This window comes from Sinohyriopsis cumingii, chromosome 10, assembly GCF_028554795.1.
Source record: "Sinohyriopsis cumingii isolate HCF-2022 chromosome 10, ASM2855479v2, whole genome shotgun sequence".
Classification (NCBI taxonomy): Eukaryota; Metazoa; Mollusca; class Bivalvia; order Unionida; family Unionidae; genus Sinohyriopsis; species Sinohyriopsis cumingii.
This window is the reverse complement of record NC_142970.1, coordinates 91,475,008-91,499,579: the sequence shown is the minus strand read 5'-3', so window position 1 is coordinate 91,499,579 and position 24,572 is coordinate 91,475,008. Positions and strand designations below refer to the sequence as shown.

Sequence of the window (24,572 nt, the reverse complement as noted above, 5' to 3'; positions counted from 1 at the left end):
TTTGCGCTAAATAGCCTTACAGTGCTGATGCGCAGTTAAAAATTGAATCAATCAATCAAACCTATTTATTACCTTCCCTTGTCCATAAACAACCCTAATATTCCCCATGTTCAATTCCCTTTGACGCCAAACAGCCCCAGAGTGATTTTTAAAACCTTGACGCTAAACAGCCCCAGGGTGATTTGTAATGTATTTTCCCACAGACGTTAAAGTGCCGGTCCTGTATTTCCAGTGTTTAATTTCCCATGTTAAATTCGCCTTAACGCCAAACACCCCCAGGTCGTTTTGTAATGGTAAGTCCCATTGACGCTAAACAGCCCCACTTCACTACTACTATTATTGAAATTGCTTTGAAGGTGGATATTATTTGATTTTAAAGTCTTCCCTTACTATCTTCATTATGGAGTTAATATAATTTATTAATTCATTAAAAATCTTCCTGTCATTAATATTTTTTTGAAATAGAAATTGCTTATCTTGTAGTATGCCGTATTTATTGAAAATTTTGTTCTTTAACTCTGTCTTTCTATATTTGTTTTAGGACATCTGGTTATTAAGTGATTCTTTCCTGCTGAGAAGAGCAAAGCAAAAGCGAGAGCTAGGAAGCTTCAAAAAAGAAAAGAAAAAGAGTCAAAAGAAGTGAAGCTGATAGAGAAAAACACAGCTCCCTTCTCCGTTCTAGAAGAACCGCAATTTGGAGCAGGGACGTCATTTTATCTGTTTTCGGGGTGGGTGGGGGACAAAATTTGACGGGCTTGTTAATTTTCGTATATAGGCTACAGCAATTTTACAGCACATGCAAATTCCGGGAGGGGGGGGGGGGAGATCCACCACCCCACCCCATCCATGTCGTCCCTGAATTGGAGAGGCCAATAAAACCCCAGATGTGATAGCATACAAGCTAGTCCGGATAAACGAAAAGAAGAAAAAACACCATATTGGACTCGGAAGTTGTAGTTGACTCCTGGAGAGTCGTTGGAGGAGTGAACAAAGGAACAGGGAAATTGTTAATGTAATTGGCGGTAGCATGTTATTTTATGCGCTATTTTTTAGCATTATTTTTGTTATTTTTTTTAATTTTATTTTTTAAACTTTCGCATTACAATTTCGGTTCACTATCTTCCTGGTTCTGGTACTCAAGGGAGCGCTTTTCTGGCACGAATCATGTCTTTATACCATGTATTTGTTTATGTTACAGACTGGTTCTCAAAATTTTTATCCGTATGGGTATATTTAATTGCAATAATCTCAGCCAGTTGTAGTTTATTATATTAAACATGGAAGCTGAAAGAAGTATTTATGTCGGGTTATAATTCTGCCACGTTGTTGATAAAGGAGCATATTTGTGAGGAAGTAATGTATGCAACTAATTATGTAATCTTGTGTTTACGTCATGATAAAGAAACTGCTGTTCACGGTGTCCAGATCTAAACAAAGTGATGTAGATTTACGAAACATCATTTCTTCAATATCTGACTGATCGCACCCATGGGGAATTTTGCTATACCGTAAGGTATTAGGGGTAGTGTCAGGGGCAGTATGTGTCAGTTTTCGTTCCAGAAATGGAACAAGTCGGACCCAGTTTTTAGTAATAAGACAAAAAGTGGGGTCATTAAAATCTTTGAAAAAAACCCAAAAACCCAAAATGGTCGCATATTTTCTTACATGTTTATTACTTAATAAAGAAACTCCAAGACACGTCATTATCACAGGCACCATTATCACAGACAATTGTATTATAAACTGATTAATTTGTGCAATAATTATTCATTTTTCCAGTTTCTGCAGTTTTTCAAACCTTGCAGGGAAAGTGAATATTTATTGAAGCAATCGATTCATCGCCCAAGCAGATTTTATCTGTGTTGGTATTTGAATTCCTCGTACTTGACCCTCTAGAATTTATTTTGGACCTTTGAATAAACACTTTTTCCTCCCAATACATTATTTTGGAAAGTGTTTTTGCTAAATATTTGATTTTTCAATTGTTTCCTCTTAATGATGATCAACTATGCACTCTTGATCAAATCAAGCAATCAAAAACGAACATATGTGTCAGCCAGTAAAACTCTTGGTACAATATTCTATTCAGTAGGCTTGGTCAGTTTAAAATATATATTAATAATCATATTTTGTTGGATCTGTTTAATACAGCCAATGTTTGTCCTACAGGGAGTTTGCTTGCACCTAAGATGAATAATATAGGGGTGTTAGGAAACACCGAAGTCCACTCATATCCTATCAAATCCACACCCAAGTCCAGGCAAATCACACCAAGTTGCACTGTGTCTACCGTCTCACCTATAAATGACACCGCTTTCCCCTCCCCCAATTTTTTTCTTTAAAACAGCATTCTTGAGTTGGGTTGATCAATAATAAATACAAATGCAATTTACTAGTATTATGTCTTTCGACTTTAATTTCTTAAGAAATAAATGACAAATTGCTCCATCGCATCACTTCATCGCTGTACCAAATACTACACGATGGAGAGATAGGACGATTGGCCCTAACAGGATTCCATGTAAATGATCTATAAAATATATAAATGACCCAAAACAAATGTTGCAAATATTTTATTGTCATACTGAAGTGGTTTCTCTCTCTCTCTGTCTCTCTCACACACACAGACACACACACACTCCTACGTAATTAACTTGATTCGTTATTTTATTGATTTGGTATTAAGACGGTGAAAAAGAATCATTTCTAAGTACATTACTTTATCCAATTGGTCATTTAGAACATTTTTTAGTCCGTTCTGATGCTGGCTGTTTCTGCTGGCCTGGCTTTTTTTCCAACATTTTCAGAAGCCTTGAGACACTTCAAGATTCAAAATTTAAATAAAGGCCACAAAGTTGCAATTTTTAAAAAAAAAAAGTAGCATTACATACATATTGTAGTTTTCCTTTCCAATATCTTGCCTCTTCAATTTTCTTCCCTTTAATTCTTTCATGACACTTGTATTTACTATTGATTTTATTAAAGCCACCACAACCCCGAAATAATCTTTACTTGGTTTATCTGGTATGTTTTGCACAGTATATGAATTCCCATAATATGTCTATATCATTTTGCAACTAGAATGTCATTCCTCAATTTCTGTCTCATTTCGTCCCTTGTTTAATGTCTGTGAAATAATTGCTTTTCTCTTTGTTCTTTTCAAAAAGTTTTGAAAATGTTATATCCAACATTTTTTCTCCAGATTACACTACCTATAGCCGTTGAAGATACATAGATTATATTAATCTGTGTTGTTGAATGGTTGAGTGTGACCTTAATTTGATTATAATTACGTAATAGCTTTGTTGTTGTTGTTGTCATAGGGTTTAAAGCCATTTTTCAGCACACGACAGGCTATACATGGCAGCCAGTATTAATGTTGGAGGAAGAACCCGGGAAAACCCTGGAAAGAACCACCGACCCACGAGAAGCTACTGGCAAGCCTTCTCAGATATCCCCATTAACTGCGTAACAGCTTTGAATGTGATGACAATTGATTTCATTAATGGATGCTACAAATTATTTATCAAAGGAATCTACTATATGCATATCATCACACGTGTCTTGAACATCGACGATTTTTCTACTGTTTGACATTTGAAAACTGTTACAAGGAACGATTATTCAGGGTTACATTTAACTTTCAATGCCCTTGGTATGATTTATATAAATAAAAAAAAATTATTTTCTTGTTTTAATAAAAATCTATATGTTGTGTCCATTTATTTCGCATCAGCCAAAAATTATTAATAAACGTTCATTGTGACAAAGTTAGATGTTCAAATGCTTTACTAAAGCAAAGTGAGTGCTATCCGCACCAGCTGATTATAACAAATATTCTATTTAGTTTAATGTAAATTTGAAATGTGTAGCCTTATGTGTTTCAGAAATATTTATTAACAATCATAAATATATATTTGTGATTTACTATCCCCGAAAAAGATAAACCATGGTACGATGTATATACACTACAAATATTAAATCTGGTATGAAATTTGCATGGAAATCTAAAAGATTCTAAAGTTATGAACATGCATTTGTAGTTAACTTTATCAAATGCCTTCTCCTGATCTAGGCAGATGAAGGGGCAGAGGATTTATTTTTGCTATGTATAGTCGCACATGTTGCAAATCAAGTAGCCATTATCGAAAATTGAACGTTTTTTTTAGACTCAACATACTGGATCCATGTGTATGATGGCTGGCATAACATTACTAGACTTTACTAGCCAACAACCTTTCTGCATTACTATTATTAAATGAAATATATTACAATTAATAATAAGAAGATTAAAAATTTTGGTTGTATCATAATTATAGCACATATTTACGTTGTTTAAAAAAAATATAAATGTTAGACAAATTAAAATGTGTAAATTCGTACATAGGCTGCATTTGTTCGTAGATAAAATGGTCATTGAATTGATTCAAAATGCATGATACTAGATGATGACTACTCACATAATTAGGGTTGTGTAGCAGAAGAATGTAGTTTTTGCGTGTGCTAACCTATGCAATTTAAAATTAGTTACAAAGTATAAATAAATGCCGATACTTACAATTTACATTCTGCAGACGATGCATGCCCATCAGGTAGTCAGACTCTTTACCATCCAATGTACAACATGAAACTCGCACATAGTCCAGATAAATCTTTCCCCACATTTTTAATTCATTGTCCGAGCTTTCTTGCCATTTTCTGATAACAGTTCTTACACAATGAACATTTAACACAGTCATTTGAACAATTTGATTTGCATCCACCACATGGAAACCTGCTATGCGTTTTTTTAAAACTGAAATCTGCCATGATTCACTTAAAAAATCACAAATGAAAACAAGAAATGTGCAGTATTTAAGCTTTGTTTCAAAATGAGGGATGAGCTCATGAAATATTAAGATTATATACCTTGCATTTAGTTGCTTGTAATTAACACAATAATGTTTGGTTTTTGATCAGTACAATGTCGGAACTAATACTCATCACATAAAATTTAATTTGCCTGAATAGAGATTTTGTTAAACATGTGGCTCTGATTTTGTATAGAAATATAACTGAAGAATTAAAGCATAGAATTAAAACTATACACCAGTATATAATATGTGTATATATCGTATTAAGTATGTCTTCATTTGTGTCAGTCCTTGCGCCTAATGCCTGCCTATACAAATAATTTCCATATAGGCAAATAAGTCATAACAATCTTAAACAACCACCAATTTTGACAAATTTAATATCAGTTTATAGGTTTCTCATCAGTTGAAATCGATCAAACCAATAGAACTGTGTAAAAATGCAAAACTAAAAAAGTTGGTAGCTTTTGCTCATTATCGCTTGCGACTTTACCAATCTTCACATCCTTGCTATGTGCTTCTACCCTTGCCTTTTTGCAATGGTGCCACATATTTCAAAGTTAACACTTTATATTTGAAGTATAAAATTAAAACTATACAACAGTATATGTATCTTATTAAGTACGTCTTCATTTGGGTGGATTTGAGTAGATTTGGGTGTTTCGTAACACCGATAATATAGGTCATTGGTGCAAGGGTACATTATACAATAAACCATGACTTGTTATAGAGGACACTGTCCAAAGAAGGACAGTCATTTCCCCCAATACCATTTCTGTAAAACAGAGCTCTCATACTTTTGACTTCTATACAAATTCCTCCTGTTACATACCTAATCCTGTTGTCTCATTGTGCACTGATCAAGGACCTTGATATTAGTTTAGTGAACTTGAAGATTGAATCATTGATTTCTGTAGACATCATTGGAGCATTTATGATAGTCCATGATAATTGTTGGTACAAAACTGAATTGATAAGTTATCCAGTTTAACCCTTGGCGTCAGGGAAGACGTCATGATTGACTGTGACCTTTATTATATCATAAAACAATTGACACAAAAAAAACCATTTTTATGATGTCACATTATTCAAAGATAAGGGCATGACTCGCCTTCCAATGTTGCACCTGCTAATGGTAATTTTCAGCTGCCATTTCTGTATCTGTATGCATTCAGATTATGCAAAACCTGTTAAATGTTACCATTTAGTCCAAATTAATCAGTGTATTACTTCTGCCATAAGCACAATCTTTGATATATGGGTCATCATAAAACTAGGCTCTCAGTTCAAGTTCCTGATGCCCAGTGCACATTTCAAATGATTGTACAGTGGTCCTCCTCATGAACAGACCCTTTGACCAGTGCCCACCCACTCTTTATGGCCAGAATCTCTTGGCATTGACAAGTTTGTATTCAAAAGTACCCCTCAAGAAAGGCCAGCCCACTAAAGCAACGAGTGGACAACATTTTAGTGCAAAAATTTAATATGTAACCTTACAAGCAGCTATATTTTATTTTAATATGTGTTCAAAAGCAATATTTAATTACATTTGGTAAGTAATCCGATTATCTTTCCCAAAGCTGTTTCCAGTTGTCAGGTTTTCATTACTGAAAGATGTTCTGGCTCAAGTACATGTACCACTAAGGTTATTATTACATGTATATCATTAACACTGACGTTTACAGGAAATGAGGTCATTGATGGAACTTTGGGCTTCACAGAGTAGATTTTTTTAAAAAATTGACGATTATGACCAGACGTAGTTGTCAAGATCATAACATGGTCAGACAGAAATAGGGTCAGCAGTGTTTTGATAGAGCTTTGGGCTTCACACAGCATTTTTTTCCTTACTTGTAATTGATGATTACGACTGAATGTCATTGTCAAGATTATAACATTGTCAGATAAGCTAAATATAGATTCTGTCGATTAACACACAGAAATTAAGCTTGAACAAAACGGGGTACCAGACAAAGACCAAAAAATCATGTGACAGTACATGTATCGCTTCCTTTAGAGCAAAGCATTTTGTTTACAAATGTTTCATCTGCAAAATTTAACTGCAGTACTGTACAGTTAGTAACATAGGAATAACTCTTGCAGAACTTTAACATGTCAGCATGTAAACAAAGAATATAATACTTTAGAAGAAAAATGTTATTTGACTTGACAATGGGGAGAGTTCATTTGCCAAAAAATTTGTTGAGAGACTCAAATAAACAAGATCATAAAAGATACAGGTAATATTCAGATGCAGTGGGAAAATGTTGGAAATGGAATATTTTAAATATGAAACAGCATATGTACCAAGATTTAAATAATGTTTTTGAATGGTTTTGATCACCACAAGAATATTCACTGAAAACAATACAGTCAAATGAATAGTCATGTCATTAAGCTATGTCTTGATTTAAAGATTCATTCTGGTAGTATCAGTTTATATCTTGAAGATTTTGTAGAAGCATCAGATTTTTAAAAGAATGGAATTTATTCCAAACTAGGGAATAAAATACCCATTTGATTGAAACCAACCAGACCTGTTATTTTATGATAATTAAATCAAATCCAACTTTTGATATTATAATCTTAGGCTGTACATTTTTACAGCTATTTTGAAGATCTTTTACTGGTAGCATGAGAAAACTACAATCTGCCCATTATTCGGATTATTTTAATACTTGATTCAATCTGTGGTGTCCGTAAGTATTTTAAGCAACATATTATCTGAGGAGATATAATTTCTGTTTGAAATATGTAGACATAATAAGTAACCATAAAACTAATAAAAACATGTATGCCAACAGGGTATGATTGAAATTGATATTTATCATTAGGCTGATGAGAGAGAGATCAAAGTAAAATGTTATTTTTGATTTTATGTGTAGAACAGTATAAATACAAATGACATTAGTAAACATCACCCGGTGAATTAATTATAGATAATAGATGCACATTCTCTTTTACTGTCAAGGTCTGTCCCTTCTTAAATATTTTTTCTTTTTCTGGTGACTTTTCAATTACATTATTGTGAGGAGATATAAATCTTTTTATAAAAATGAAAGTTCAGAGGCAATTTAGTATCAAGCCAATATTTGAGTAAATCAAATAATTTTTGAAAAAGCCCTGTATGAAAAATGTTCACGTGACAACTTACGGGTGATATACATTACTTTATTATATTCTTTTTCTGCCATGGAAGCAACTGTTGCTGTTTTTAATTGGATTTTAATAAGTGAGAGAGAGGTAGTGACAGATTTTCTCAACTATCACATCACAAATTGAAAAAAGTCCATTGTGCTATGAAAGTTATAGTATGCCTTATGCCAACATCAAAAAAACTTTGTGACTTTGTCGCACATAAAAATATCCTATTATTTATACAACATCCGGAAATATAACTGAATGTTTCCTTTGCACTATTCTGTTGTTTATACCAGACAGGTTATATGTCTTTGTGCCATGTACAGCATAGATTTGAATTAAAGACCATTGTTTAAAATTTAAAACAAAAACGTTACAAATAAACAATTTTATACCTGGGAGTAAGATGCCTATTTCATAAAATCTCTCTTAATAATACTCCTAAGATTCACATGCTGTGCCAAAGATTATAATCATTAAGGAATCCATCAGTTTCAAGCCAGTAATTTTCAAAACAAAACTCCTCGAATAAAAGTTTTCGTTTCTTGCATACATTTGTGTGGTATTTTTGCTTTATATGAAGCTAAAAGTTGTGAATTTGCATGTGTGAAAGTATAAGGTAGAGAAAGCCATTGTTGTTGTTCCCACATTGGCTGAAGCTGAGACTCTAACCCATGCAGACAGAGGTAATCTGTAACAGTGAGCGCTTTAGGCTACTTGGGGCCAGAAGTCAAGAGAAATGTGTTTCTATATATATATATATATATATATATATATATATATATATATATATATATATATATATATATATATATATTATTGCATTAAATATTTGATGCATCACATGGCACTATTGTCTTACCATAATATTTTTTTAGATAAGACTAAAAGGATTATATGTGCATGTATTATTGACATTTGCATGAAAAATATTCTAACAGTCCCAATATAATTGCTATATTTTTTTGTTTTCCATTACAGCACGCTGCCCTTTTGACAAACGGATTGACGTGGCTTTCCCAAAGGCAAAATGTCGTATGTATATTTTCACGTATCTCCTAGATATGGTTCATAATTTTTTAAAAACATTTCTTGGAAATTTCATTAAATATCTTACTTTTGAATTGGTCAGATGGTTTTATTATTAGGCAGTTTCTCTACATATCTCAAGATAGTAAGATTTCAATCCAGTACATACCTAACTGCTCAAGGACTTGCATAATGTAGTTTTCCATGCATATTCTGTATCATTTAGTACAATTATATTTTACACATGCTTTTAAAAAGCTAAGTCAAAAAATTCTTTACATTGTTTCTTGTAATAAGTATTCTGGTACAGATTGCAATATCATGTTAGAAGGGCATGTATTAGTTTGACAAACTTCTGGGAAACTGGCAAATGTTCCTTATACGTGTTCAGTTATGTGTCCATTATAAAGTAATTCTATCGACCAATTCAACAATGTATGCTGTACTTTATCTGCCCATTATTTTCTTCTGACTCGACATGTTCAGAAAAGTTCTGTCAGTTGGTCAATATTAAAAGACCGAGTTTTTCGGCAGCAGATTATTGTCAGTATCATCTGCGTAATCTGATTTGTTTTCCATGTGAAAAAAGAGGGGTAGGGGGTAAATTATGGGATGGGCTAAAAATGGGACCTCTGCCATGATCCATGAATTTTATAACGCCAGTGAAAATATCACTTTTAGCATAACTTCAGAAATTGATACCCATGAAATAAAATTATTGACAGTAATTTATTTAATGAACACAGATATCCACCAACACAAAGTATGTATTTTAATAGCATAACAAATAAAATGATTTACTTTTCTTTTGTGAATTTTTAAATAAAATGTAAAGTTTGTATTGCAAACTGGTTTAAATTAAAGGATATACAGTACAGTCGGCTGGATTCGTACAAACACATTTGCTTCAGAAATCTTGCTTATAAAATTTACCCTGAATAATTGTATAAAACTTGGTTAAGCTGATACCTTTTGCTTTTTTCAGTAGCCATGGATACAGTGGATCTAGTTATGACCGCTTTTTGGAACAGAGAGAGACATCCACTCTTCACAAGATGAAGGAGACGTACTGGACAACCAAACAGGCTGTCATCCAAAAACTAGGCAAAAAGGAGGATGAGCATGTTGTGGCGTCAGATGCAGAGCTGGATGCAAAACTGGAGGTGAGGATTCGCATGTATTCAGTTGATGAAACATCATCCATGAACTGAAGGTTATATATCTGAGACATTATGCTGGAAATTTATAAATTATATACCAGAATGGTGAAGGTTGTACACAAGCATTTTGTCAGAAGCACAAATTTACTGAACAGATGTGGGAAGATTACAGTTTATGCAAATTTTGTACAGAGTTTAAATGATTTTGGATGGTAATGACACTTGAATGATGCATAAATCAATCATTTGAATACTAGGCATCACTTGAAAGACTTCTTTAAAACTGCTGTAAAGTATTCTCTTTTCTGCAACATTAAAGAATTCAAAATGATTAAAATACAGAAACCAAAATGATTGGGCCCATTTTTGTGTCATACTGTATATGAAGCAGATGGAATTGTTTTATCCTCTGCACAGCAAAGTTTAGAACTACCTGCCAAAGACCAGGAGAACTCATGGGTGGTCTGTCATTTTTTCATCCATCCATGTTAGCATTAGCCTGTTAACACTACTTCTCAACTATTTGGAGGATTACTGTAATCTTTATATACATACATTCAACCCAAGGTCTTGTTGGTTCTAAGGGAAAGTAATACCTTATCATCACCCAATATAGCAACCACAGTGGTTATCTTGAAAAGTGTTTTTATTTCTTTCACTTAAAGACACCTTTAGTTGTCTAGTTAGATGAAAATGGTTCAGAAGCAGCTGCCAATATGGCTGTCCAGTCAAATCAACATGGAGTCTTCAGAGGAAGACTTCAAATGTAAAGTTGGTCTGAAATGAAAAATGGTGCAGATCTGACTCCAGAAATGACTGACATAGCAGCCATCTGGAAAATCTTGTAATTGCTGCTCTTCTAGGATGGATGGTCATTGGGTTTTTGCCTGCAGACTTCTTATGACTGGTCCTAAATGAAGATAGTGATGATCTGATAGCCATCATGGCAGCCATCTGGAAAATCATGTTCTACTCCTTCTAAATGAAAAGTCATGTATGTCAACATGTGGTTTTCACCAGAACAATTTTTATGGTGTGTAGTTGGTCCTAAATGGAAACAATACTATCTCATATCCAATATGGGACCACCTTGAAAATGTAATTGGCCAAGAATATCAGAAATGTTTTTTGCATTGAGCAATTAGAATGAATTTTGGTTCTTTTTGACCATTGGTAGTACTATTAGGTGAGACTATCTGTATGCACTACTTGAATAAATAGTCATATAGTCTAGTGTTCTTTATTAAGTACATGTTTAATGTATTGTTCTTTGTTAAATATCCATTAATTTAGTGTTCTTCATCAAATACCTGTCTGATCTAGTGTTCTATAAAATACATATCTAATCTTGTGTTCTTTATTAAATACCTGTTTAATCTAGTGTTCTTTATCAAAGATCTGTCTGATCTAGTGTTCTTTATTAAATACCCATGTAATCTAGTGTTCTGTATTAAATACCAGTCTAATCTAGTGTTTTCTATTAAATACCTATTTCACCCAGTGTTCTTTACTAAATACCAGTCTAATCTAGTGTTTTCTATTAAATACCTATTTCACCCAGTGTTCTTTACTAAATACCTGTCTAATCTAGTGTTTTCTATTAAATACCTGTCCAATCTAGTGTTCTCTTTTAAATACATGTCCAATCATGTGTTCTCTATTAAATACCTGTTAATCTAGTCTTTAGTTTAGATTTTCAGTCAATACTTTTGTATATCAATACTATGATTAGAACTGGTCTGTGTTTTCATTGATATTCACCTGTTGATATTTTTAGCTGTAATGAATTGGATTTTAAAAACTCCAGTCTGCTTTGGATTTTATGCACACTGTTTAGTGAAAAGTATTTGTGATATGTAAAAGAGAATGTATGTAATAAATACAAAACCATGGTGTTGTTTTGTTCAAGATCAGAAAAAGAACTTGTTTGATATGCATATAATTACATTGATACCATTCCCTGCAATATATCAAACTGTTTTTTTTTTTTTCTTTTCTTGTCAGATTGGAACAAAATTGTTATGTACTTTTGTGTATGGACCAGTTCTTGTGAAGCTGGATTTCTTTGATAAGTCTCGGTTATACACCATGATGCACATTGGGATAGAGGGAAATGCTAGCAGATATAAGGCTCTATTATACACTGTTGTGAGGGATAGAAGGAAATGCTAACAGATAAAAGGCTCTATTCTACACTGTTGTGAGGGATAGAGGGAAATACTAGCAGATATAAGGCTCTATTTTACACTCTTGTGAGGGATAGAAGTAAATGCTAACAGATATAAGGCTCTATACTACACTGTTGTGAGGTATAGAGGGAAATGCTAGCAGATATAAGGCTATATTCTACACTGTTGTGATGGATAGAGGGAGATGCTAGCAGATTTAAGGCTCTATTCTACACTGTTGTGAGGGATAGAGGGAAATGCTAACAGAAGCAAAAGCACGGTGTTTTACAAAAGGACTTTTAAACAAGATGGGACAATGAGCAGTTGCCTCCTCTTTTATTATGCACATGTGTAGCCAGGTACATGCAAACAATCCCAAGTATTTACTGAATAATAATGTTATTAATTTTAATTGTTTCATTCTAAATCAACAATACATTTGCACAAACATTAGGACATAGTATTGAATTAGTACTATTTTAATACATCTTTGAAGAAAAATCCCAGGAAATTCAAAACAGTGACACTATACAATTTTGCTTGAACATGAAGAAAGATTTAATTGTAATGTCTACCTACATGATTCATTGCATTCTGTAGTGTTCAAGTTCATTGCATTCTGTAGTGTTCAAGTTCATTGCATTCTGTAGTGTTCAAGCTCATTGCATTTTGTAATGTTCAAGTTCAGTGCATTCTGTAGTGTTCAAGTTCAGTGCATTCTGTAGTGTTCAAGCTCAGCGCATTATGTAGTGTTCAAGTTCAGTGCATTATGTAGTGTTCAAGTTCAGTGCATTCTGTAGTGTTCAAGTTCAGTGCATTCTGTAGTGTTCAAGTCAACCTTTTGTCTTTACAATATATGAATTAATGTTTTTGTTTGGGAGGGGGATTAAAGCTGTACATAAAGGATTCTTAGGGAAAAAAAATTTTTTTGCTTCATAGATCCTTCAATTCTCCATTAAAAGATGTAGATTAAACTTAAGAATTGATAAATGCTGTTCACTTTAGACCAGTAATGTTTATATAGAGGTATTTGTTATTAAGAGTTTTGTGTACTGTTCTGGTTGATTGATTTAAAATTACTCCCAAAATTGAGTCATAGTATAAAGAGTTGTGATGCAAAGAAATCTAAACTAGTATCATCACATCTGAACATATATAGACCATTCTTTATTGTCACAAAAAATTAAGATAACTGTTTCAGCCAGTGGAGCAAAATTCTGTAACATTTATACAAGGCAAAATATGTAAAATAAATTTTTATGGATCTCATATATTAGTATTTTGGCAAAATGACTCTGGGGCCCAGGATTGCTGAGTGTTCTAAGGCGATCGCTTTTACTGATCACTGACATCTCACCTTTGTCCACAAGGGTTATTAGAGTCTTTGCTCTGTGATGTAGACTATATGAACAAGCATGCTAGTAGCTTCCTGTGGGTTGATGGTTCTTCCCAGGGTTTTCCTTGGTTATATCTCAACCAGATGTACTGGCTGCCAGGTATAACATACAATGTGCTGAACAATGGTGTTAAACACACAACAGTTCTTCAGCCAGAATCAGGCAGCGTACATGAAAATAGGGAAATGTGAGTGTAGAAAGCTTAAAATGTATAGTGTTCCATAGTCATTTTAAACCTCTGATTTTGCTTATTTTCATGTCAGATTATTAAAATACTTATGAAATATTTTATAAAACTTTATAAGAATCTTAAAATTTTGATCATGATTAATTGTATTAGTAATTGGATATGTCCACCAACTCCTGATTTACTTCCAGTAGGGTCACAGAAATTCACTATTTCAGTCAATTTTTCAAGGATCATGTGTGCATTTTCATTGGGAATTCCTTAGACAGCAGTGTGTTTTATGGCATTTGTGTGCATTTTCAGTGGGAATAACTTGGATTGAAGTGTGTTTTATGGCATTTGTCTGCATTTTCAATGGGAATAACTTGGAATGTGGTGTGTTTTTTGGCATTTGTGTGAATTTTCAATGGGAATTCCTTAGACAGCAGTGTGTTTTATGGCATTTGTGTGAATTTTCAGTGGGAATCCCCTAGACACCAGTGTGTTTATGGCATTTGTCTGCATTTTCAGTGGGAATAACTTGGATAGAAGTGTTTTATGGCATTTGTGTGCATTTTCAGTGGGAATTCCTTAGAAAGTGTGTTTTATGGCATTTGTGTGACTTTTCAATGGGAATTCCTTAGACAGCAGTGTGTTTTATGGCATTTGTGATCAGTGTTATTTTGGCATTTAATTTTCAAAGGGAATTCCTTTGATATCATTGTTATTTTTGGCATTTAATTTTCAATGGGAATTCCTTAGATGTCATTGTTATTTCTGGAATTTAATTTTCAGTAGACATTCGTTAGATGGCAGTGTTATTTCTGGCATTTAATTTTCAGTCAGTTCCTTAGATCAGTGGGATTTCTGGCATTTGTGTGAATTTTCTGTGGGAATTCCATATATAGCAGTGGGATTTCTGTCATTTTAGTGAATTTGAATGGGAATTTTGCAGATAGCAGTGGGTTTTCTGGCCTTTGTAATCATGTTAGCACTACCATTTGACTGCTAATAATCAAACCTCATTTTGTAACCATTCACTTTTATCTTTAAAGGGAAAACAGATTAAAGTTGTAATTAATGCCTTGTACTGAAATAAAAAAGTGGATGATGATGATGTGACATCAAGACAAAGCCAAGTGAATGAACACCACTTTTTGATCACGTTTAGCAAATTGACACACTTGAGGGCAACTGTTTTGCCCGGTCGACACTTTTCAGCAACCCTGACATGGGGCATTTTGTTTTTTACATATCCCAAATATTATATACATAGTGAAAGTATCTTATATAATGTTGTATTGGAATATCATTATGATTATGAAATGTTATTATGTTGTCAGGTTTTCAAGGCAATTCAGAGGTCCTGTATGGAACTGCTGCGAGTGATAGAAAAGTACCAAGACAGACTCTGTGGTAATGTATCATTACACCATTAGCTGGCCTAAAACTTAAGAAATTAGGTTTGATATTTATATGTCTCCCAAAAGGCAGAGTGTACATTGTTATGGCAATGTTCTTTGGGCCAAAAGGCAGAGTGTACATTGTTATGGCAATGTTCTTTGGGCCAAAAGGCAGAGTGTACATTGTTATGGCAATGTTCTTTGGGCCAAAAGGCAGAGTGTACATTGTTATGGCAATGTTCTCTGGGCCAAAAGGCAGAGTGTACATTGTTATGGCAGTGTACTTCGGGCCAAAAGGCAGAGTGTACATTGTCATGGCAGTGTTCTTCGGGCCAAAAGGCAAAGGCAGAGTGTACATTGTTATGGCAGTGTTCTTCGGGTCAAAAGGCAGAGTGTACATTGTTATGGCAATGTTCTTTGGGCCAAAAGGCAGAGTGTACATTGTTATGGCAATGTTCTTTGGGCCAAAAGGCAGAGTGTACATTGTTATGGCAATGTTCTTTGGGCCAAAAGGCAGAGTGTACATTTGTTATGGCAGTGTTCTTCGGGCCAAAAGGCAGAGTGGACATTGTTATGGCAACGTCCATAAACCAAAAGGCAGAGAGGATATTATTATAGCAATGTACCTCTGTACATAGATTGGCACTTAGCATGAAGAGGTTAGTGTTCAGACTGGTCGGCCTAGTGTCAGTTGAATGTGATTGGGTGGGACAGGATGTTACATGTCTGCGGCATGATGACTCATTGCTAGACATCCCAGTAAACTGCCATACTGCAGACGTCATAGCAATATGACTGATTTTTTTTTTAAAACTGCGCTAAAATATCCAAATCATACATGCCCTCTATGCATAGGTTTGTCCATCTGTACATTTTAAACCTTTTGTAAAATAGGTTTAGTTTTGAATCCACCTTTACCAAATTTTGCAGATGGCTTGCACTTTAGACACGAAAAACATTAATTTGCTGTTGTGATAAAAAATGTAAGAATTGTTTCTGGAAATAATTTGAGTTCTGTATCACATATCTTAAGCAAACTTCAAATAATGATTGCACTTGAGGCAAGGAAAAAAAGATTTCGAGTTGAATTGGCCAAATATCAACGCAAAAGCGACTGCAGAAATGAAGATGGACTCTACTTTATAACTTTAGTTCTTCATCCATTGTCGTGACAAAGCATGGTGGTTTGCTTGTGCCAGGCATTGTGATATGCTTGTACCAGATGAAAATGCTTCTACTGCATTTTTAGATCCCCCTGCGGGTCGGGGGTTGTAGAATTGGCCCGACGTGCCTCGCTACGTGTCGTAAAGGGTGACTAAGCAGAGGCAACCTGTTTGCCGTGGGTTGCGTCCCGTGTCAGGGGAGAAAAGGATCCTGGTAGTTGAGTAGAGGCTTTCCGATGCAATACACTACTTTGGCCTCTATTTCTCTTAGACGGGTGGTCGGGATGGGCCCGGTTCCGACAAATCGGCTGGTCACGCCGAGCCCTAGGAAGTCTTTATTTACTCTCTCACCTTCTTTATCTTTCTCCTTGTATCTCTCTTGATACCACCGTTGCCCCTATAGACTATTCCTTTATCTTTCCCTTTCCCAAGTCTTAGAAGACTTCCTAGAAGGCGGTGGCTTAATGGGTCAATCGGGAGGTAATTTTACCGACCCTAGAAATTGGTGACTTCAAGGTCAATCAGAGGTAATTTTGTCAACTGAGTATGGCATCTGTGTATCCCTGGCACTTGAAAAGTGTCCGCCTGTTGGGTGCTTTGGTGGGTGGGGAGCACGGGTGCTGAATTTTAATTAAGCCAACATGGAAAATTCCCCAAAAAATCAAAATGAAAGATCGAAACCCTTATCAGAGTCTGACGACGAACCATGCAGTGTGGAGTCATTTCCACGCTTCATGGTCATACATTCAAAAGATGCCACGAAACCACTTACCTCACTTTCTCTGTTTGTGATCGAGAAAACAATTACAGGTTTGATTGGAACACCAAAGAGTGTCAAAAAAAATGAAATCGGGTTGCCTTCTTGTGGAGTGTGAACAACGAGGTCAGACAGACAATATCAAGAAAATAAGAACTTTCTTCGATATTCCAGTGACCTCATTTGCTCACACCACACTGAATACGTCCAAAGGCGTGATTCGCTGTCGTGACTTGGCTGGAGTCACCGACGCTGATATCATTGAAGGAATGAAAGGTGAAGGTGTCACTGCAGTCCGACGAATACGTATTAAACGTAATAACAATCTGCAGGACACCAACACTATTTTACTCACCTTCAACAGGCCAACTGTACCCAAAGTGGTAAAAGTTGGCTTTTTGCAAGTAAAGGTAGAGATTTACATTCCCAACCCCCTTCGGTGTTATAAGTGTCAAAAATACGGCCATCACGAAGACCGCTGCTCAAAAAACCAAATATGTGGCCGATGCGGAGACAATGCTCATCAGGAATCTGATTGTAGAGCAACTCCACATTGTGTCAACTGTGGAAAAGAGCACCACGTAAATTCTAAGGATTGCGATACCTGGAAACAGGAGAAGGAAATTCAGAGGGTAAAATACACAAATAATATTCCCTATCCAGAAGCCGGAAAACTTGTACAGGTGAAAACACCCCATCCCGGCCCATCCTTCTCCACTGTAGTGAAGAGCAATCCTAAAACAACGAAGGACGCTCAAACACAAACAGAAGCACCCGATTCAACACCAAATTCAAACACCCCCTCATTACCAAGCACAGAAAAACTCTGCATCTTCTCAGACTACATATAATAATACCCAACCACCGAAATCACCAAAAAGTAAAAAATCTCACGGAAACAGACAACAAAAGGGTCAGATGACCCCATCAAACTCTATAACAGGTTTGGAGACATTGAGAGCATGGATGCAGAAGAATCTGCTCCATGCGCTCAAGGTAGGTCCAGACCTAACAACAAAAAATTCACCCCTGTACTTCCTCCAGAGAAATAACCAGATTACCTCCACGAAAGGTCTAACCTAGCTCCAGAATCTTCAATATAAACTTATAATAAAGAACACCATCATACAATGGAACTGTAGAGGACTTAAAGCCAACTACCATGATATTCTTCTGCTTTTAAATGAACATGATCCTTCAGTACTATGTCTTCAGGAAACACTTTTGAAAAATACAGATAACATCACACTTAAAAACTACTCCCTGTTTAACAACTACTCTCAAAATGCTGACAGGGCCTCAGGAGGAGTCTCTGTTATTGGGTCACTAAGGAATGTAAGGAAGCCATTAGACTACGCCGAGAAGCATTAAGGAAATTTAATAATCATCTGACGCCTGAAAACTTAAATATATATCGCATTGCCCTGGCCAAAGCTCACCGCACAATCAAAGAAAGTAAATGAGCATCATGGAAAAAATATGTTTCCTCTTTAAACTCTCGTTCCTCAATTAAGAAAGTTTGGGACACGATCCGCAAAATAAACGGAAAGAGAAAACACAATTCTTTCCGACATCTGAAACTGAACAATATCAATTTTAGCTCAAAACTTGACATAGCAAATGTTCTTGCTGATACATTCTCTAAAAATTCCTCATCATCTAATTATTCCAAAGCCTTCCAAAAATTGAAAACTCAAAAAGAAAAGTCACGTTTAAAATTCACATCCAACAACTCGGAAAGTTACAACCAACTGTTTTCACTATCAGAACTTATGGAGGCTTTAGACAAGGCCCATGATACTTCCGCTGTGCCTGACGAAATACATTACCAGTTTTTAAAACATCTTCCAGAATCATCTTTAACATCTCTTTTGAAACTCTTCAATGATTTAATCACAAGCTGCATGTGCAAAACAATGGAACGAATGATCAATTCTCGGCTTGCATGGTACCTGGAAACTAACAATTTAATATCTCCTTTCCAAAGTGGCTTTCGTTATGGACGGAGCACCAACTATCATCTGGTTAGACTAGAAACATTCATACGCGATGCATTTATCAAGAAAGAACACTTAGTAGCAGTTTTCTTTGATTTAGAAAAGGCCTATGACACAACATGGAAGTACGGGATACTAAAAGACCTGCACGATCTAGGTCTAAAAGGCCGTCTGCCCTCTTTCATATCCAACTTCCTCTCAGACAGAGAATTCAAGGTACGAGTGGGCTGTACTCTCTCAGATTTGCACGAGCAAGAGATGGGTGTGCCCCAGGGCAGTATTTTATCTGTGACACTTTTCAATATCAAAATTAATAACATCACCAAGTGTTTGACTCCTGGTGTGGATTGCTCACTATATGTTGATGATTTTCTCATATGTTATCGGTCAAAGCACATGCATACAATTGAAAGACAACTACAGCAAAATATCAACAAGATTCAAAATTGGGCTGGTATGAACAGCTTCAAATTCTCAAAATCAAAAATGGTATGCATGCATTTCTGTCAATTACGACGACACCACGATGAACCTAAACTTACGCTGGACAGAACACCTATTCCAGTTGTTGAGGAAACAAATTTTTTGGGTATTATCTTTGACAGAAAACTGACTTTTATTCTACACCTAAAAAACTTGAAAGCCAAATGCTTAAAAGCACTTGACCTACTTAAAGTAGTAGCGCACACTGACTGGGGTGCTGATAGGGGTACTGATAGAAAAGTCATCCTGAATTTATATAGAACGTTTATTCGCTCCAATCTGGACTATGGTTGCGTTGTGTATGGTTCAGCCAGAAAATCATATTTGAAAATGCTTGACCCAATTCATCATCAGGGAATAAGACTGGCTCTGGGAGCATTTAAAACATCCCCTTGTGAAAGCCTACTAGCTGAAGCGAACGAACCACTGTTATCGTTTCGTAGAGAAATGCTTTCCACACAGTATGCACTCAAATTAAAATCAAACCCTCTGAATCCTGCTTTTTCGGCTGTTTTTCAACCGAAATACAAAACTTTATATGAAAATAAACCAAACGCCATACCTTCCTTTGGCATTAGAATATCATCCAGCCTTGACACTACAAATATAGATCTTTCTAAAATTCAGAAAACGTCTATCTCCGAAACACCACCCTGGCTAATTAAACAACCAAAAGTACGTTTTACGCTACACGATGGAAAAAAATCCGAAACAAACCCTTCTGTCTTCCACAACTCTTACCATGAACTCCTCACCAAATTTAAAAACTACACCAGAATTTACACTGATGGATCAAAGGATGAGGAAAAGGCTGCTGCAGACTTTGTTTGTGGAAATCACACAACGCAATTTTGCTTACCAAATGGAACATCAATTTTTACAGCCGAAATCAAAGCAATAGACCTTGCTCTGCAACATATAGAAAAGAAACATATTTTAAACAGTATCATCTACTCCGACTCGCTATCAGTACTCCAGTCACTACACAATAGAAAACTGGAGAACCCATTATTGAAAAACTTACTCCTCAGAAGTACCAAGCTGAGTGTCTCCCACAATATAATATACTATTGGTTACCTAGCCATATTGGTATTAAAGGTAACGAAAAAGCAGATTGCGCTGCTAAAATGGCCCTTTCTCAAGAACCATCTGATTTTAAAATACCGTATACTGATTTTAAACCTTGTATCAGAAAGTTCTTTCGTCAGAAGTGGCAGGCATCATGGAATGATGCTGTAAATGACAAACTTCATGCAATCAAGTCAACTCTAGGAGAATGGACTCCTTCCTACAGAACCATGCATAGGGAGGAGGTAGTCATTGCAAGAATCCGAATTGGTCATACTTATATCACCCACTCCCACATACTAAAAGGTGAAGAACCACCAGAGTGCATTTCTTGCCATGAACCATTCACTGTTAAGCACTTTATGATAGAGTGTTTTGACCTACAACCTACGTGCGATCGTTATTACATAGTGCATGACATGAAAGAACTTTTTGATACTATAAACATCACTCGTATTATAGAGTTCCTGAAAGCAGTAAATATTTACTCTAAACTCTAACTTTTATGCTGTCACCTTGTGCAGTTTTATGCAATATATATACCGTTCCTTTTTAATACCTTTTCATCATTTTTCATTAGCATACAACATTTATATCCCCCGTTGATCAGGAAGCTTTATTTTTCACCGTTACCATCTTACCGTTTCAATTTCAACTATTTGTTTTTTACTATCGCTGGTCGATATGAGACTTATCATAATTTTTAAAACATTATACATATAACATTTTGTTTGGTTCTAAATAGCCTTACAGTGCTGATGTGCTGTTAAAAATAAAATCAATCAGTCAATTAATCAAGCATTTTTAGAACATGAAGTTTACAGTCACCATGACCTATATCAAAGATTGACAGTTTCCATATTCAGGATTTAGTCTCGCACTACTTTCCTTAAGCAAACATTATTAGTGGAAGAGAAAAGAAAAACGGGGTGAAATATCAGAAGGTCAAACAGGTCAAGGTCACAATGATGAATAATCGATATGCTACCAGTATTTCAACAAGTAAAACATATAATGTAAATAAACTATTGAGATATGCATACAAATACAAGAGTTTTATAGTTTTTTGACAACTGTTTCTTTAAATTTATTTTAAGGTCACAGCCTAAGCCCACTAGGGTCGGCTGCTTCTATGTTTCCTTGGGAAAGGCAATTGGCTTCCACTTTCTCGGATGTCATAGCCAATAATATGTTCAAGGTGACATTAAAACTAAATAACCCACAAAGAACAAATAAAATGAGCATATTAAAAGTTGTACATCAAGTTCATTCAATATTTTGCCTATTTATAATTGCCATGATGTAATCTAGGTACTGTCAGCAGTAAGACTTCATTGGCTATTTGTAATTATCATAATATAATCTAGGTATTGTCAGCAGTTAGAATTATTTGCCTATTTGTAATTACCATAATATAATCTAGGTACTGTCGGCATGTTAGACTTCATTGCCTATCTGTAATTATCATAATATAATCTAGGTATTGTCAGCAGTTAGAATTATTTGCCTATCTGTAATTACCATAATATAATCTAGGTACTGTTGGCATGTTAGACTTCATTGCCTCTCTGCAATTATCATAATATAATCTTGGTATTGTCAGCAGTTAGAATTATTTGCCTATTTGTAATTATCATAGTATAATCTAGATACTGTCAGCAGTTAGAATTATTTGCCTATTTGTAATTACCATAATGTAATCTAGGTACTGTCAGCTGTTAGAATTAGTTGCCTATTTGTAATAACTATAATATAATCTAGGTACTGTCAGCAGTTAGAATTATTTGCCTATTTGTAATAACCATAATATAATCTAGGTACTGTCAGCAGTTAGAATTCATTGCCTATTTGTAATTACCATAATGTAATAGCAGTACTACCAGCAGTTAGAATGAATTACTTTTTTGTAAATTACTGTAATACACCTGAGGTACTACCAGCAGTTAGCATACATTACAATGTAGTTTTTGCTGACCACATTTGAAGTCATGTAGTCAGAATTTGTGGTGTAATGACAAAAGTGGTATGATGAACTTTTATCTTGGACAAATGCATTTTCAGTTAAATATTAAAATGCGTACTATAACCAGAAAGGTAAATAACATCTCAAGCACACAAATTGGGAATTGTGAAAGGCATGACATCAGACGTTAGGTAAGCATAAAATGCAGTATTCTAGATCACTTGGGTGATTGTAGGATGTACTATTTATAGTACTCAAGCAGGTGTACAATGTACCATTCACAGTACTTTCATTTACATTGGGCAGGTGTACGATTATCATTCACAGTATTCGAGTTCACATTGAGTAGGTGTATAATGTACCATTTGCAACAATCTAGTTCACATTGGGTAAGTGTATAATGTACCATTTGCAACAATCTAGTTCACATTGGGTAAGTGTATAATGTACCATTTGCAACAATCTAGTTCACATTGGGTAAGTGTATAATGTACCATTTGCAGCAATCTTGTTCACATTCTGTAGGTGTAGGATGTACCATTCACAGTAATCTGGTTTACATTGGGCAGGAGTAGGATGTATCATTCACATACTCTGATTTACACTGGACATTTATAGCATGTACCTTTTCACCAGACTCTGGTTTACACTGGACATATGTAGTATGTACCATTCACAGTATTCTTCTTCATATTTCTAAATGGGAATTTTAAACTTGGAGTCCTAGATTCCCAGCTTAGAGAAGCTTGGAGTTCCAGCTCATGAATATAAATATAAGTTAGAAAAATTAGGAGATCAATAAAAAATAAATATTCTAAACTATGTTATTGTAATTATGTCATTTTCCTACTCAAAGAAAATAATACATAATTTTAAATTATCCAGCTTAGTGAAGACAACAGAACTAACACACAAGTAAAAACAAAAACATATTTTTATTGTTTTATACATTTCCTAATTTCAGTGTTCAACACTGTAAGATTAGGCATGTAGAATGATAATACAGTAATACCTCATGCATTCACATTTCTGGATTCGCGAATTCACAGATTCGCGAAATTTTCATTGGTACCCTCTACGTAAATGTTTTCTTTATTTTATTGAATTGTACCTTCATTATATGACTTCTGTGACATATGAAGTTTACCTAGTTTACCTTCCTGACAATGACAAAGAAAACATCAGTCATTAAGTTTACAGTCCCATTTGTTACTTGGTTTTACCTTACTGTGAGTGCAACAGAAAACGGCAGCCAATGAATTAGTATAGGGGTAATATTAGTATACATGTACCATACTGTAAATGCGCTAGTGTGGCAAATACCCATTAGGCGATACTGTACTCTATTTTTATGTCAACCATTTATTTCTCTTTTTAAGGCTGATGTATTAAGCTAACTTTTAAATGAAATTAAAGTGCTTTGGGAGCATGATTTGGGTCATATTTAGGGTTTAAACCCTAAAAATAAGCATTTATTAGCATTTTTAGTGACTTGTACCAAACATTCGTGATTCCTCCTGATCCGCGACTGGTTCTGGAACCTAACCTCGTGAATGTTCGAGGTATTACTGTATCATGTAAAAACATTACAAATCAAAAGCACATGTATATCTAGATGTACTCAAATGTTCGTTAAACTTATATCTGTCCAGTATGTTGAGTTCGACACTTTGGAAATATTGAATTCCATGCCATCGAAACATTGAATTCTATACTATGGGAACATTGAATTACATGCTATGCAAACATTGAATTCTACTCTGTGGGAACACTGAATTCCATGCCATGGGAATATTGAATTACATGCCATGGAAACATTGAAT

At 35.0% G+C, this 24,572-nt stretch overlaps 1 protein-coding gene across 7 annotated transcripts in view; it reads left to right on the top strand.

The window, feature by feature from the left end:
• The first annotated feature begins 1,227 nt into the window (after window positions 1-1,227).
• LOC149790576 (islet cell autoantigen 1-like) overlaps window positions 1,228-24,572 on the top strand; it is a 102,376-nt gene continuing 79,031 nt past the window's right edge. The window contains exons 1-4 of one of the 7 annotated variants that reach the window (XM_089972663.1): window positions 1,228-1,345; window positions 8,976-9,029; window positions 10,012-10,186; window positions 15,258-15,330. In XM_089972663.1, the coding sequence (XP_089828789.1) occupies window positions 9,025-9,029; window positions 10,012-10,186; window positions 15,258-15,330 (253 nt within the window). In that variant the 5' untranslated portion in view covers window positions 1,228-1,345; window positions 8,976-9,024. Of the gene's footprint in view, window positions 1,359-8,975; window positions 9,030-10,008; window positions 10,187-15,257; window positions 15,331-24,572 lie in introns of all 7 variants that reach the window. The other 6 variants (XM_089972660.1, XM_089972661.1, XM_089972658.1 and 3 more) reach the window with 6 other exon arrangements.